This window comes from Octopus bimaculoides, chromosome 2 (genome assembly GCF_046866305.1).
Source record: "Octopus bimaculoides isolate indiv1 chromosome 2, ASM4686630v1, whole genome shotgun sequence".
Lineage (NCBI taxonomy): Eukaryota > Metazoa > Mollusca > Cephalopoda > Octopoda > Octopodidae > Octopus > Octopus bimaculoides.
The window spans coordinates 156,757,813-156,775,472 of record NC_142929.1 but is presented as its reverse complement, the minus strand read 5'-3'; the positions used below and the strand labels follow the sequence as shown (position 1 = coordinate 156,775,472).

At 36.7% G+C, this 17,660-nt stretch overlaps 1 protein-coding gene across 5 annotated transcripts in view; it reads left to right on the top strand.

Annotated features, from left to right (window-relative positions):
* LOC106878233 (ras and EF-hand domain-containing protein) overlaps window positions 1-17,660 on the top strand; it is a 104,089-nt gene that overhangs the window by 71,595 nt on the left and 14,834 nt on the right. For all 5 annotated transcript variants that reach the window (XM_089347973.1, XM_089347975.1, XM_089347977.1 and 2 more), the window contains exons 9-12: window positions 691-755; window positions 2,010-2,152; window positions 9,420-9,538; window positions 11,054-11,263. In XM_089347973.1, the coding sequence (XP_089204099.1) occupies window positions 691-755; window positions 2,010-2,152; window positions 9,420-9,538; window positions 11,054-11,263 (537 nt within the window). The remainder of the gene's footprint in view (window positions 1-690; window positions 756-2,009; window positions 2,153-9,419; window positions 9,539-11,053; window positions 11,264-17,660) is intronic.

Genomic DNA, 17,660 nt, shown 5'->3' with positions numbered 1-17,660 from the left:
GAAGATAATTGCTATGGACTGTTTTCAACAACTTTGAGATGCATTGATAATGATGATCGGTGAAGTCAGGAAAGTTGCTCTTCTTTGGAGTGGCACACACTGAAGAATATTTCTAAATATCAGAATGTTCTTGCAGTGAGTGAGTGAGAGAAAGAGAGAGATAGAGAGAGAGTGTGTGTGTGAGAAAGAGAAAGAGAGAGAGAGAGAGAGAGAGAGAGAGAATGTGTGTGTGTGTGTGTGTGTGTGTGTGTGCGTGTGTGTGATTAATGAAGATAGGGGCTGACTCTGGACTTGACTGTTTAAATAGTGTCACGATCGGCAGCCTTATTAGTTTCGAGGTGACTGAAGATGTTACTGTACTTGGTGCGTACATCTGCGTGGTGGTGAAGGTGGTGAAGTAGAAAAGGAAAGTTTTGAAAGAGTTTTGCCCGTTACGTGCAATGTAGAGTTCAATTTATTGTAAGTGAGAATTTCACTGGTTATTTCTTGATGATAAAGACACTGGGAACATTTCTGTTTTAGTGTAATTGATTCTTTTATCACGGAGATTAACATCTGTTTTTACCATTAATCACTTTAGAATCATTGACAGATCAAATTATTTATTGGAAATATAAAATTTGAAATATCACGAAATTTATCTGTTAATCTCCTTCTGTATTGACATTGAATTGCAAATTGTATTTTCAGGCACCCATTATTACGAGTAATTTAAATAAACCATTTACTGACGGTTTACTGGACAGTCCACTGGTGTAAGTATTATATTTACTCTGTCACTAATATCACATGTCCTGTTTTCTTTAGTGATTTACTCTTTTTTCATCTCGTTCATGTTTACATTTCTGTCTCAGCTAAAGATCAGCTTTCTTAGGCTAGGATTTTACTCGTATTATAAATTTCTAATCAGTAAGGGGTCTATACACTGTTACTCGATTTGCCAGGCATAGCAGCAAAATCTCTTATATAAAACCCGGTCTTCTTGAAAAAGAAAGAGCACATGGGACAATGAAGTTATAGATATACATAATGAGAGTATGGCCATGACTGGAATGGTTTTAATCATATCTGCTCAGTCAAGGCTGACCTTAAGTTAAGTTACGAGAAAAACACTAATTATTGAACATTATACATCCTCGTATTTTATACGCAATTCTGGGTATAAAATATATATACTTTAGACAGTAAGAATTGCTTGCACAGGATTGCAAGGTTTTTGGTGCCAATTCTCCAACGGTTTATTTTTCTGGTTAGTTAAAACCTCAATAATTTTGTTAGACTATATTACTCACGGGCAAAGAGCAAGTTTAATATGCCGGTCAGTATAGCACCACTACATGACACTTGAATGTCATTAGCAAGTTCACTCTGTTACAAAAACTCGGACCGAACTTCCAGTTTAGGGAGGCACAGTCAATTGACTCGACGATTTTCTTTACGAAATATCACTATTAGAGAGTACAAGTGGATAATGTTTCCCAATGGAGGTCCACTGCTAAATGGGACAAAAGCCTTGCTATCCCTGAGTAATGCTGAGAGGTTCTCCAATCAGCAGGTGCATATTCCAGTTTTTATTTCAGCAGTTTGTCACAGGTACCATAGAGAAAAACCACAATTTTGTGAAAGGACTGCCTCCAGTGTATTACATTAAGGATGTCCAGATACTGCCAAGTGAGATCCTGTATGTAGTTGATCTTCCCTTTCTCCTGTACCACCAACATTTGCATTAAATGAACAAGAACTAGGAGTATCTATGTGACGCAATCTATTTTCTTTTGTAAATTCATGGTCTCAACCTTAGTAAAAAATGAATATTGTTATAATATTCCCCTATCATCCTCTTTTGAAGTAGGATGGAGTAACTAACGGAAGAGGATCTCTTAATCAATTTACTAGTATATGTTTTCTGATTTTCACATACGATTAACTTTCATTTATAAACTTGTTATTTTTTTTGTTTTGAATTCATACGTTATCTGTTATGTTGTACCTTTCTTGTTTATTTAAAGTGGACAACCAGCCCATGTAGCAGCCTCGCTGGCCGAGGAGGTGGTCATGGCCGAAGCACTAGTACAACGTAAAAATAGCCCCAATATGCTCAGAATTATTCGTAAAGGTAGCTATGAAGAAGACAGTATTGCTGAAGATGTAGGTGAGCGGACTCTAAAAACATGCGCGATTAGGGTTGCTTTATACTACTTTATGTAATAGCTTTCGGTTCTTGAGTATGCAAATATTTTTAATCTCCAAGGCAATTTTAATAATGCTCTATTTTCTTTTTGGTTATATAATGAAATATTTTTTTTAACATTAGATCGACAGCAATGTAAGATAATATTAATGTCCAGGTTGCTTATATACAACAAAATGTTTTTGAAACATTTACATCATAGAAACATCATTTTAGCCATTCAAGAAAATTACAACTGTTTTATTCAGTTTTCGTTTATTTCTTGATTTATCTCAAACTTTTAGCCGTACTCCTGTGAGTTAGTCACAGACACAGGTTCATTGTATGTTTTGAACAATCTATTATAAAATAGAATAAAATAAAGTAAATATCATGAAAGGATCAGAGGTCCTTCCCGAATCATAGGCTCATAAATCTGATTTCTCAGATTCTGTGGCGTATATATTTCCCATTCCCAAATAGCAGCCGTTTGGTCGATCACGGGATTACTCATTTTTGCCAGTTGGGTAAACTGGAGCAATACAACGTATCACCCGGCCTAGGAATCAAAACTACAATGTTACTTTCATGAGTACAAAACCCCAGATCACCAAGCCACGCGCCACCACAAAAATAGTTAGAGCATATATATGCTTTAAATGGATACCCAGACGCTTTCATGTTATAATTGTTTCAATATACAATCTCAGATCAAGTCAAATGAATTAATACTCTCATTATATCGGTGCGCGCGCGCGCATATGTGTGCAACTATGTGCGTTTACTGCATATCCATAATCATCATACCATATTCTCTCGCTAGATATCAGTCTTTATGTTCTGAATAAGAACCGTGGATTGGCTGAATCTTTAGAAACTTTGGAAAAAATGTTCCCCAGCATCTGTTTCAGGTCTCTATGTTCTTCATATCAAATCTCATCGAGGTCAACTTTACTTTTCATATATCTGGGGTCGATTAAACAAAGTACCAGCCAAGTACTGTCGTCAGTTTTATTCACTAACTCACGTCTTTCAAAACTGCCAGCCTTGTGCTAGAATTAGAAATATTTATACTGAATAAGCTTCTCATATGTATCTTTCTAGTTATTGCGGTATTTACCTGACTTCCCTCTTGCTCTGCCCTTCTTTAATAACACTCCTTTAAAATACTTCAACCGTTAAAAGATACAGTTGCTTACTCTTTATCAAGCCATTGTATACACTGAATTGCAACACTGCTGATACATCTAGGACACTACATCTTTGCTTCTCACAATTTCCACTCTTTCGGATTTTATAGCTTCTGACTTACTTTCAATCTCATTTGGAGAAGCGGGGTTGTCCGCCTCGAGCGGCTCTTTATATGTGTATTATGTGGTATTTTTCGCATCAATCCTCAGGCGGCACAAACTCTGGCTATGGCATTGCACATGCTGTATCTTGCTTCTTTTTTCATTTCATATTGCATGTTCTACATCATTTTTTAATTAATTGATTCAATACTCAGAAAGTCGAAATGAATCAAGTTTTATTAAATTTTACACAAACGAATGATAGAAGCTCTATGTGGTTTTTCAACCTGACAGAAAATAAGTAAGCGATATACAATTAAAACATGCCTTATTGTTAATCAAAAGGAGATGGAATAACGGGTAATTTACTCAGAGACAAACAATTCGAGAAGGCAGAAAGGACAAAAGAAATAAAACACAAAACAAGCGAAAAAAACTGGGCAGGATTGTCATAGCTGGAACGACTTTGATTACAGGTCTGCTCGGTAAGAATTGATTTGGAACTAAACAACAATAGCAACAACAACGAAATAATTTACATCACTGTAAATTTCTAATTTGTGTTAAAAATTATGTGTAAATTTTTATTGACGTGTTATCTTTGTCAGATGACCTCTACGCAATCGTTCTACAAATTAGAAGAACCAAGCCTCTTTCAAATCATACTCTTCTGTCTTAAGAAATACACATTAGATAAGGTAGTCATGATTACACTGTATCTAGAAAAAACGGGATGGTCACAACTGGAATGTCTTTTATGATAGTTTGCTCAACCATGGTTGGTCTGGTGCTAAAAACGGATAAGAACAAGAATGGGGTAACCTTTAAACAATATGTTGACCTGCTACAAATAGGAACAAAGTCCTCCTGAACTTACATTCCTCTGTCTAAATAAGGATGGTATAGGCACATTGGATAATGTAGGAATTTGGACATAATTCCCGAGGAAAGATGATAATGTTCATGATGGAAATATTCTGGAAAATTGGTCAGCTGGTTAAGAGTTAACCTAGGTTTATAAACCGACAACGGTTTTTGTCCACCTCGAGGGAGCCTCCCTGCAAAACAGCAAGATCACCCATAGATCCTATTCTACCACTATATATATATATAGAGAGAGAGAGAGAGAGAAAGAGAGAGAGAGAAAGAGAGAGAGAGAGAGACACACACACACACACGCACACACACACATATATATATACATACATACCCCCCCCCCATATATATATATATATATATATACATACATACCCCCCACATATATATATATATATATATATATATATATATATATATATATATATATATATGTATATATATGTATATATACACACATGCATGCATAGATACACACACACATACACACAAACACACACATACACACAAACACACACATACATGCATGCATACATATATTACTCTTTATTCTTTTAATTGCGGCTGCGGTCATGCTGGAGCATCACCGGGGTCTTTCTGATTTCCTCCGCCTGGGGGCTTCGCATTACCACCCATGTATGTGCCTTTGTCCCAGCTGTTGGCCCATTTGGTGTATGATTGAGAGTTTGATTCCGCTGCCCTCGTCTGAACCTCATGTTGGGTTGTTGGTTCATCCAGTATTGTAGAGAGGAGGACGTCTTGTTCTTTTTTGAAGACATCTATTTCCACCTTATGCAGATTTCTTAATATTTGTAGCAGGGCATTGAAGAGCTGAGGGCCTTTGAACTCTAGACTAGTGTAGTACCTGATCCTGAGTTTAGATGGAGCAGATGGTACCTTTAGTACAATAGAATGGCGGCTAGTTTTGTCTTTTGTATAACACTCAATGCCGAAATTAAGTACTAGCCTTTCTAGAGTTTTCCATAGATTATTACATATCTGTCGCGCCTTCGCTCCAGGGAGTAAAGCTGCAGTTTTCTCAGCCTATCCCTGTAGCTCATCCGCTGCACTGTTTCAACCTTTTCAGTGTAGTAGCGTTGGACTGCCTCAAGCTCCGCTGTTAGTTTGGCACTATGTGGTGACCATAACTGGGAACAGTCGTCCAGGCTGCTGAGAACAAAGGTTCTCCACAGGGTCAACATAGTTTCTTAGTCCCTTTTATTTGAAGAACCTCAGTATCTATCCTGCCAGTTGTTTGCCCTTTTCTGCCATTTGGTAATGTGCATATAAAATAAGACACACCCAGACACACAAAGACACACACAGACGCACACAGACACAGACACACACAGACACACACACACACACACACACACACACACAGAGACACACACACACAGACGCACACACACACACACACACACACACACACACATACACACACAAGAGTGCGTGGACAAATGAAAGAAAAGGGCACTCAGCATATTTAGTCGAAGTTATATGCATTATTTAAAACAGTTTGATTGCGTTCCGTGCTACTTCAAGTTTCACAAGCCCCTGAAGGAGTTGGGCTCCTGTTAGGGGCTTGTGAAACTTGAAGTAGCCTGGAACGGAATTGAAATATTTTAGATAATATATATATACGAGGTGTAGTCAAAAAGTATCCGATCTTGAGTTTTTTTGCACAAAATAATAATGTGTGAACAAAATCCGCATGAGTATTAGGTGGCCGCGTCCTTTCTGAGCATGCGCAAAAATTTTCGTTCGTGTCTGCAGGTTGCGCCATCCGCTCTTAGTGAGCCGTTGAGTACAGACGTGAAGAGTGTGCTGTGCGATTTTTCGATTTGAGTCAAGATGACCGAGCGCATTGAGCAAAGATACTGTATCAAATTCAGTCAAAAACTTGGTGATACGCAAGTTCAGACTATCGAGAAGATTCAGAAGTCCTATGGAGATGATGCTATAGGAAAAACACAAATAAAGGAGTGGTACAACCGTTTCAAAGATGGCCGCACTTCAGTGGACCGGGAGCAATGTTAAACTGATGATGACCTGTGTTTTTGACTACAGAGGTATTGTGCACCATGGATATGCACCACAAAGTAAGACAAACACCGGCTCATTCCGCCCACGTCGTCCAAGAATTCCTCGTCAAGCAAAACACACCACTTGTTCGTCAGGCTTCCTACTCTCTAGATTTGATTCCGTGTGACCTGGTTATTCCCAAAGCTCGGAAAAAATACTCAAAAAGGAGAAGAATTGGGTCAACAGAGGATATTAAGCAAAATTGGACGGCACAGCTCAACAGCATCCCAAAAAGTGATTTCCAGAAATATTTCCAGCAGTGGCAGGAACGCTGACAGAAATGTGTAGACTCCCAAGGCTAATACTTTGGAGGCTAAATAAAAATGGCGAGTTTTTTTAAATATTACTTGTTTTGGGGCCGAAGATCGGATAAACTACATCTCGTATATATATATATATATATATATATATATATATATACATATATATATATATATATATATATGTGTGTGTGTGTGTGTGTGTGTGTGTGTGTGTGTGTGTGTGTGTGTGTGTGTAAAGGAGGATTTACACATATTGTTCAACATAAAGACGAAACGATCACAGTTGAAATGGTTTTTACATGTCTGTTCAACTAAACCCCACCTGGGAATAAAAAAAACAACAACAACAATAAAAACAGCAATCAGAACGCCATCATAAATAATCATCATATGCAACGAAATGATGTGGTTAGTGTTAGATTATAGTTATAATAAAAAATAAAAGCTTTCTACGTAATTTAATGTCTGACATAAACTACGCACTTATTGTGTCTTTGCTTTGCTTTGGTTGCTTTGAAAGGCTTATTGCTTTTGTTGTGTTCCTTTTTTTCTGTGCGTCATTTCTTTTCTTCTTTCTTATCGGTGAAAGGACATTTCATTTTTTTCGTGTTGACAATATAAATTGATTAAAACATCACACTGTCAACAGCTGTCAGTCGATTGTAGACTTGTAGCAATTTGTCGCATTCAGTCTTAGTACCACACATTACGCATGCGCGCGTGTTCATGTATGCTGCAGCATCTCTTTGGACGTAATGACTAAAACACTAGAGTACATTCATTATACGCACGCATCTATCTATCTATCTATCTATCTATCTATCTATCTATCTATCTATCTATCTATCTATCTTATTTCTCTTTTCATATTTTCTTATTAATCCTTTATGTTTTGTTTGGTGCTAAAGAGTTCCAAAATCCATTAATTCATTAACATTTAGTAATCACAACGATACACGGTAAAACTTCTAAGAAAAACTGGGTGGCACTAATAATGAGTTCAAATTATGGTACAAGGCCAGCAATTTCAGGGTAGGGGTAAGTCGATTACATCGAACCCACTCCCAGTGCTCAACTGGTACTTAAAATTTTTCTCCCCCGAAAGGGTTGAAAAGTCGTGATTTGAACTCAGAATGTAAAGACGGACGAAACACTGCTAAGCATTTTACTAACGATTCTGCCTGCTCGCTGCCTTAGGTGATACTATTACTAATAATATAATATACAAAGGATGAGAAGGCGCGTAGCCTAGTGGTTTGACAGCTATGACTCTTCATCAAAGGTCGTGTTTCGATGCCCGATCCGGATGGTCCAATGTGTGTTTTGGTCCAATGTGTCTTTTGGTCCAATGTGTCTTTTGGTCCAATGTGTGTTTTGGTCCAATGTGTGTTTTGGTCCAATGTGTCTTTTGGTAAGGTACTATATTTCATATTACTTCAACCGCAAGTTCCCGCAGCAGCATAAACGAAATCAGTTGTATTGACAGAAAAAACCCCCTTCAGAGTGGAAAAACAGGCTACGTGCAACTGTGGACTGTCATATCCTTTCTTAAACCATCACCTTTTCACACACAATGTGGGTGTATGGGTAAGGTATGTCGTTGGTGCTCTTGTTGTTTAAGTTCTAGGCAGGCTCCAATCTAGCAAATCAGTGAACATGGCTTAAATGATCAGTCTGATGATTTAAGCCAAGACTAGACTATTTTTTTCTCTCCCTATACAGTGTCTCCCCGGACTGTGTGTCACGCCTCTTTTAAAACACAGTAATGTGTGATAAGATTGAACTCTAGCGATTCCTTAGCAGCATTTAAAAAAACATTATAATAGTTAATCGAGACAATTTATAAATATTATTTGAGGAAAGAATGACGTATTCCGGCTCATTCATAGATAAAATAAATGTTTGCTTAAGTTCATTATATTTTGGATAAATTGCTTTAAAAATATGCTGGGAATTTTCAGTTATTCTCGAAATGTTCATTCACTCAGAATTATTTAAACTAAGCAATTCAAAAGATTGTTCAAGTGATGCTTTACAAAAATGCACAAAAATGAGCAAATATACGACCTAAAAGTCATCAAGCCTGTGCCCTTCATCTTTAAAAGATGTACTGTTGTGTAAAAGTTTAGCCCCTAGAACTTTTGGGGGGTCGATAAAATAAGAACCAGTCAAAGTAATCGACTTTTCCTTTCCTTCAGAATTGTTGGCCTTGTGCCAAAATTAGAAAGAAATATTATTGGCAGAATATTTTATACATTGGGTAAAATGCTTAGCGGCCCTCTTTATGTTCTGAGTTCAAATGTCGTCGAGGTCAACTTTACGCTTCATCCTTTCGGAGTCGATAAAATAAGCACCAGTTGAACACTGGGTCGATGTAATCGACATTTCTCTTCTCTAGAAATTGCTGGCTTTGTACCAAAATTTGAAATCAATATTATTATTATTATTAAAGCGGCGAGTTGGCAGAATCGTTAGCACGCCGGGCAAACTGCATAGCAGCATTTCGTCCCTCCTCATGTACTGAGTTCAAATTGCGCTGAGGTCGGCTTTGCCTTTCATTCTTTCAGAGTTAATAAAATAAGTGCCAGTTAAGTACTGGAGTCAATGTAATCGTGTAGTTCCCACCTTCACCAATTTCCTGGCCTTATGCTTATAGTAGAAAGGATTATTATTTATAGGTAAGTAATTTCTATCGTTCGTTATCCTTATTATCCCTAATTTTGCTTCTTGCAGACAGCGGTCATTCTACCATTCGCGATGCAGGTGATATGGACACGGAATCCGAGTACACGAGTACAGGAGATGATTTTCTTAAAGGACGGCGGCACAAACGATTTCGACCGGCATTTGAGGTTAGAAACATGTGTTTAAGTATATGTACGTATGTGTGTGTGTGTGTGTGTGTGTGTGTGTGTGTGTGTGTGTGTGTGTGTGTGTGTGTGTGTGTGTGTGTGATCTCAAAGAAAGTTTAGCGAAGCAGTTGCTTCGCTAAACTTTCTTTAAGAACAATTCGGTCTTAGTAGACGCATTACATGCGATTACTCTTCTAGCACATTAACAGTCCACCTAGTGGTCTCCTTTATATATATATATATATATATATATATATATATATATATATATATATATATATATATATATATATATATATATATATATATATATATATATATATATATATATTTGTTTTGCAAGATTTTTTATGTGAAATCGTGTGTTGAAACAGATGTTGTTGTACTTGGGGATGGTCATATTGCCAGTTTAGCCAATAAAAACACACGCACTGTATATTTGGTGTTAATTTTTTTTTTTTTTTTTCTCAGCTTTATATTACATTAATCTTAATCTTAATCTTATTTCGGCCAGAGTTCTTTCGTCACACTTCTGTGACCTCATCAGTGGTCCTTTGTTTCCTTCTTTCTTATGTGTGTCTCACCTTGCTAACTATCAGCCATTTTGTATTTTTGGCTGATAGTTAGCAAGGTGAGACACACATAAGAAAGAAGGAAACAAAGGACCACTGATGAGGTCACAGAAGTGTGACGAAAGAACTCTGGCCGAAATAAGATTAAGATTAAGATTAATGTAATATAAAGCTGAGAAAAAAAAAAAAAAAATTAACACCAAATATACAGTGCGTGTGTTTTTATTGGCTAAACTGGCAATATGACCATCCCCAAGTACAACAATATATATATATATATATATATATATATATATATATATATATATATATATATATATATATATATATATATATATATATATATATATATATATATATATATATATATATATATATATATATATATATATATATATATATATATATATATATATATATATATATATATATATATATATATATATATATATATATATATATATATATATATATATATAGAGAGAGAGAGAGAGAGATGAGAAGGCGCATGTCTCAGTGGTTAGAGCGTCGGCCTCAGAGTCATGAGTTCGTGAGTTCGATTCCCAGACCGGTTTGTGTGATGTGTTCTTGAAAAAGACACTTTATTTCATGTTGCGCATATATATATATATATATATATATATATATATATATATATATAGTTCCAAAATTTAAACAGTAACATAAAGAAACAAACAGAAAATTCACACACGAAACGGATCGTGGCTAATTCCTCATCAGTTATCGCTTTAAAGATCATTACAGTTTCATGCCTTTGACGATAATATTGTTCACTTTTGGTGGTGTCAGCAGCAAGAAGCTGCTGGGAATAGTGAACGAACGTTGGGGAGAGTAATGTAAACAAACACCACATGCACACACACATGCTCGCACACACACATATATATATACATATACATAAATGTATTTTGTTTTAAAACAGGAACAAGATTCCCATGATGAAATAGAGACAGAAACAGAAGTTCCGACAGATGACCAAGATGCAGATTTATTCAAAGCCACAGCTCACAGATGTCCAGCATCTGTTGGCAGCCGCGGTTCTAATCGTAGTTTACGTGATTCGGGCAATGACCTCAATAGTAACCAACTACCAAACCGTATTTCACGGAGAGGACCTAGTATTCAACAAGAGGTAACCTCTTTTGTAAGATTATGTGACTGAAGATTGCTTTTGTTGTCGAACTTTCTGCGTATGTATGTATGTATGTATGTATGTATGTATGTATGTATGTATGTATGTCATTGTTCAATTTTATTTCAAGATTTCTTGCCAATAGAGAAAGGGTCTGCTTCTAACCTAAATTCAAGGCTCCCTCATTGGAATTTCAACATCAGCAACAGGGTATTTTTGCTTGTATGTATGAATATATGCAGATTTGTATGTTTTGCGTTATGTATGTATTCTCATGCATGTAGTTGCATATCTAGACATGTTCATATGTATTTAAATGATAAACGTCTGGAAAGTTTTACAGATTTTTACAGTTCCAGAGATGGATTGGATCTGTAGTCTTCGAATTAGCTTTCTCCTTTCTGGTTTTGAAAATCCTAATTTCCCAAGATTGGTATTTAGGCAGTGTTTTACATATCCCAGGGCCCCAATAATTACAGGTATAAACCTGAACTTGTAATCTGGATAGAGTAACTGCAGATGTCTCAATAGTTCTGCGTAGTTATTCTCTTTTTCTATATATGTATGTATGTATGTATGTATGTATGTATGCATGTATGTATGTATGCATGTATGTATGTATGCACGCACACACAGAGACAAACAAACACGCGCACACATTCTTGCAGAATACTGAAGAGGTAAATTACAAGATTGTATAATTTTTCAGCCGTAATTATGTAACCACGATGGTAAGTTGGGTAAGCGTGTATGTTTTATAAAGCATTGAATACCATACTGTTTTCCGTATTTTATTCACAGTGTGTGTGTGTGTGTGTGTTTATATGTGCACGCTCGTGGGGAGATAAGTAACTAGACGTCTTATCCGGATGTTTGCAACAGAGTAAAGTTCGTCAAAGCTATCTAAGATCTAAATGGTGATGTTAAAGCCCACGGCTTGTTAGGTTCTGTCATCAAAATTAACCCATTATCTACCATTGATCTCATATGAGATCACTTAAAAATTACAAATTTCTTAATTATCTGTCAATATTTACACATATCTAACCTTTTTGCTATATCAACTAGGTATATTTCTCTGATATTCAAATAAGGTTTGCTAATTTTTCACCCAATATCTCGCTTATTTCTATTTAAAATGTTATTTTGAAATGTTATTTTGATCATTCCAGCGTGTTTCTAAGTTTCATAAAAAAATTCCAGTTAATAGAATTATGGGAGGTAATGGGTTAAGCGTACATTTCTCTGAGTTATTTATAATCTACATTTTACACAAGATTCTTTTATAAAACAATTTGTAAATAAATCTTAGTAAACTCCTGATGTGAATAATTATAAAAGGGGAAATTTCTGATTTCAATTAGTGTAGAATCAGAGGTCTGTTTAGTGCATGAAACAAAGGCGAATTTAGTTCATTGTTGTTCTTGTTGTTGACAAGCACTAATAAAAAAAAACGAACTATGATCAATGGCATTCCAGCTGTGACCAGCTCGAATCTTTAGAAAAGATATGTCTAAATCCACATTAACCAAAGAATCATTTCCTTATCTAATATTTCTTCGTAATTTGAAGAAAGGTTTTGCTAGTATTTCTAGAGGGTCGGGCGATTGTATCGAGGATCCCTGCTTGTTTCTTCATGAACTGAAAAGTTTGTTTGGAAATTTATGAAGGGCCTAACACCCCATTTTCTACTTGCTTTTAAGGGGAAGGCTTCGTGACGAGTTCTAAATATGACATTTAAATGAATGAAATCTGTTGGGATCCATTTTACGTGATAATACGGCTTTGTGTGGCTCTTTGGTCTGACCTATTGATACTACTACTACTACTACTACTACTAGAAATCCTTTCTTTTGGTACAAAACCAGCAATTCTGTGGAGTGGAGAAGGAGATTAGTCGGTTACATCGATCTCAGGAAATAGGCATAAAACCCAGTTTAGTGCAACTCCAGAAAACAGTGTTATTAGGGACAGCTTATGGGGGTTCTTGGCATCTAAGGTTACTTGTAGCCCGAGGTTAGGAATTTTGCTTTTCCAACAGTTTAATCTGTTGTATGTCTATGAATAATAATAATCCTTTCTACCAAAGGCACAAGGCCTGAAATTTGGGGTAGGGGGCTTGTCGATTAGGATGATCCCAGTATTCCACTGGTACTTATTTCATCGACCCCGAAAGGATGAAAGACAAAGTTGACCTCGGCGGAAATTGAACTCAGCGACAAACGAAATACCGCTAAGCATTTCATCTAACGTGCTAACGATTCAGCCAGCTCGCCGCATTATATAACAATAATAATAATATTAATAATAATAATCCTTTCTACTATAGGCACAAGGCCTGAAATTTGGGCGGAGGGAGATAGTCGATTAGATCGACCCCAGTACGCAACTGGTACTTGATTTATCGACCTGAAAAGGATGAAAGGCAAAGTCGACCTAGGTGGAATTTGAACTCAGAACGTAGCGACAGACGAAATACCGCTGTGCATTTCATCTAGCGTGCTAACTATTTAGCCAGCTCGCCTTATTATTATTATTATTATTATTTTATGTTTGACTTTTGTTTTGCATTTGTACAAGTTGGATCCAAGTCTCACCCAGAGACCTCAAGAGACAACAAGTTAGAAGTTCATGTAGGTGTTATGCCTAGGGTACCATATATTTGGATTTGTACAGTTTTGTTCAAGTGAATGTTTAAGAAACCATAAGAAAATTATGTTTGCTTTAAAATTTGAGATCACATAGACAGTATTTTACGTAGGATATGGGCAGTTCCCATGAGCACTATCTTTTGGACTTCAGCCATTTTGGGGTTTCCTGGTATCTGAGCTAGGTAGTAATCAGCCCGTTTCGCTGTCATTCCCAGGGCACCTATGACAATAGGTATTGTTTTCGTCTTCAGATTCCACATTTTGCTAATTTCTATTTCAAGATCTTTATATTTGCTCAGTTTTTGGTAGGTCTTGACAGATACGTTTATATCAATTGGGACAGTCATATCAATGAGGAGGCATGATTTTTGTCTGAAGTCTTTCAGTATGATGTCTGGCCTATTTGCGTCTATCTTTCTGTCAGTTTGAATGGTGAAGTTCCAGAGGAGTGCAATGTGATCATTTTCAAGTACTGGGAGTGGTTTGTGTTCCCACCAGTTTTTATCATGGGGCAAGTCCAGGTTTTTGCATATTACCCAGTGAATATATTGTGCAGCTCTATCATGCCTGTTGAGATACTCTGTAGGCGCAAGCAGACTGCACATGGAGACAACATGATCGATGGTCTCATTTTGTTGTTGGCATATACGACATAATGGGGAGCTGCCGTTCTTTAATATGTTGGCCTGGTAGTTCTTTGTAGGTAGGCATTGATCTTGGGCTGCTATGATAAACCCCTCTGTTTCTGATTTCAATCCAGAGGCCATTAACCATTGGTGGGTAAGGGCTTTGTCAATATCTGCATTATTCGCTCTCTTTGGGTATTTGCCATTGAGAGGTTTTCCATGCCATTTTTCAGTCATAATAGCTAAGGCAGCAATTTTAGCACGGGTTTTCAAGCGCTTAGCTTTTTCTGTAGGTGTTTCTAGTTCGTCTAATTCTTGAATTTGTTGCAATTGGAATTCACTTAGATATTCCTTTGCCTGTTTTGTTACTGAGTAAGATGCTTTCTTGCTTTCATATTTTAAGACAAGTTTTAGCATCCAGTCCTCAGAGTTTTTCATATAGGTGTCTAGGCCAATTGTGGCTACCTTCATTGATAATGCCAGCTGTAGTAGTCCTCGACCTCCCTCTTTTCTTGGCAGATAAAGACGTTCTATATCTGCCTTAGGGTGGTGCATTCTATGCATTGTCAACAGTTTTCGTATTTTTCTGTCAACATTACATATTTCAGTAATTGACCAGTTAACGATGTTGAAACTGTAAGTCACGACTGGTATGGCTAGAGCATTGATCGCTTCGATCCTGTTTCTCGCGTTCAGCTCTGTCTTCAGTATTGCTCTCACCCTGCGATAACATTCTCTTCTGATCCTTTCCCTCATCACTGAGTGCTTGATATTGTCCCCTTCAATTACCCCTAGGTATTTGTAGCTCTCCGCTGGTTCTAACTCTTTTATGACATTTTGCTGGTCAAGGTTCACATTAGATGTATTTGTCATTTTTCCTTTGATAAAGATAGCTTTTGCACATTTATCAAGGCCAAATTGCATCCTGATGTCATCACTGAATTGTTTAACAATCGCTAGTAGGCCTTTGAGTTGTTGGTCATTTTTTGCAAAGAGCTTTAAATCATCCATGTAAATGAGATGATTTATATTTTTATCAAATATTTTATAACCATACTGTGCATCATTGAGCAATTTTGAGAGCGGTATTAGGGCTAGACAGAAGAGGAGTGGTGATAGTGAGTCACCCTGGAAAATGCCACATGAAATTCTTACATCTCCAGCATTTAGAGATTCATTGTCATTGTTCAACATCAGTGTGGTTCTCCATGATCTCATACTTACAGATAAAAAGTTTCGCAGAGTAGGAGCTATTTTATACATTTCCAGACATTTCCTAATCCAGCTATGTGGTAGGCTATCAAAGGCCTTTTTATAGTCTATCCAGGCTATTGACAAGTTTTTGTGTCGCTTGTGACAATCTTCTAAGATCATCTTATTGATGAGTAGCTGATCTTTACAACCATAAGATCCACGTTTACATCCCTTTTGCTCATTAGGGAATATGCTACTTTCTATTAAAAAACTATAGGTGTACTCGGTTAGGACAGATGTTAGCGTCTTATACATTGTTGTTAAGCAGGTTATGGGGCGATAATTTTTTGGTTCGTTTGTTTCCTCATTTCTTGGAAGCAGGAATGTTAAACCATTAACTAGCCAAGAGGGCATCAAACTAGGATTTTGCAAAACATCGTTGTAAAGTTTTGTTAGCAGTTCATGGCTTTCTGGGAAGGCATTCAACCAGAAGTTAGGAATTTTATCCTTTCCTGGAGACTTCCATTTGCTTGACCTCCTGAGAGCAGATCTTATATCTTCTACCCTGACCCCCTCCCACTTTTGCTCCTCTAAGGAGTCTAGGTCTGTAGCTATTCTATCAATCCAAGGGGCCTTTTCATTGTGTGTTTTATCTTCTGCCCAGATTTTATTCCAAAATTCTTGCACTTCTTCTTTTGATGGGACAGACTTTATTGTTACTGGTGTTTTCCCTATCTTCCTGTAGAAATTTTTGGGGTTATTTTTGAACATGTTATTATCTCGGAAGAATTTAACACGCTTTTCATACCTTGCTATGCGGGCAGCTTTAGCACATACCTTTTGCTTGATGGTTTCTATGGTGGCATCAATGTCAACTATGGTTTTCATGTTATATTTTTTCTTTAGTTTTTGGGTCTTTGTAGGTTTGATACTCTTGTCAAATTTAAGGTTTTTCAAACATTCTATGTCAGATCTAAGCAGCTTAATTTGGTGTTGAATGCGTTCTTGCCAAGAAGGCTTTTTGTGGGAGTGTTGTCTTTTTCTAATCTTTTCACCACATAGAATCGTTGAGATTCTTGCGGATGCATAGTACAGGTGGTTGAGATCTGTAATATCAACATCATTAGCTGAAATTATATCCTTAAGTGCAAGGCGGATTTTACCAATTATTTTCAGGTTTTGGTTAGAATTGCGAATTTTGGGGAGAGTGTCGCGTTCATTCATACTAGTTTCTTTAATTTTCAGCCATTCAATCATGATTTGATTTTTTAGATCATGTAGTTCTGTTGCGTCGATTTCTGTATGACTTCCTTCATCTATTTGATTTTCACCTGCCTTAGTGTTTATGGTTGGTTCAGAGAGTATTTTATTTTGCCTATCAGTTACCTTAACTCTTTCAATTATTACTGTATTTTCATCAGCCTTGGGCTGGTTTATAATTATTTCCTCTGTAGTATCTTCTTTAGCTGCAGTTTCATTCTTTTTATCCTTTACTGCTTGCTTAATTTGGTCAATCTCTACTTCAGTTAGTAATTTTTTTTTTATAATGTTTCTTCTGACGTTGGCAAGTTTATTACTGTCTATGTAGGGTCTTACTGCAAGGTGTTTCTGTCTCCAGTTTAAGTAGGTTTGTACAGTATTAGATTTATCTGTAGGGAAATATATGGCACGGTAGAAGGCTCTAAGAACTTCTTTATTATCTTCCCTAGACCATTTTTCATTCTTTTTCTTTTGGTTATTTGATGACGAGCATGGATGGCCATCTGTTGGAATATTCCGGTTGTGGGGTACTTCCAGCTCCTGTGTGTCGGGAAGATTTGAACCAGTAGCAGATTTCTCGTCTCGGATCTGGTTCATTATCCGAGTAAGTGGTCCTTTATAATCCGGTCTATGACCATTGCGGTTTATATTTTGTTTTATTACCAG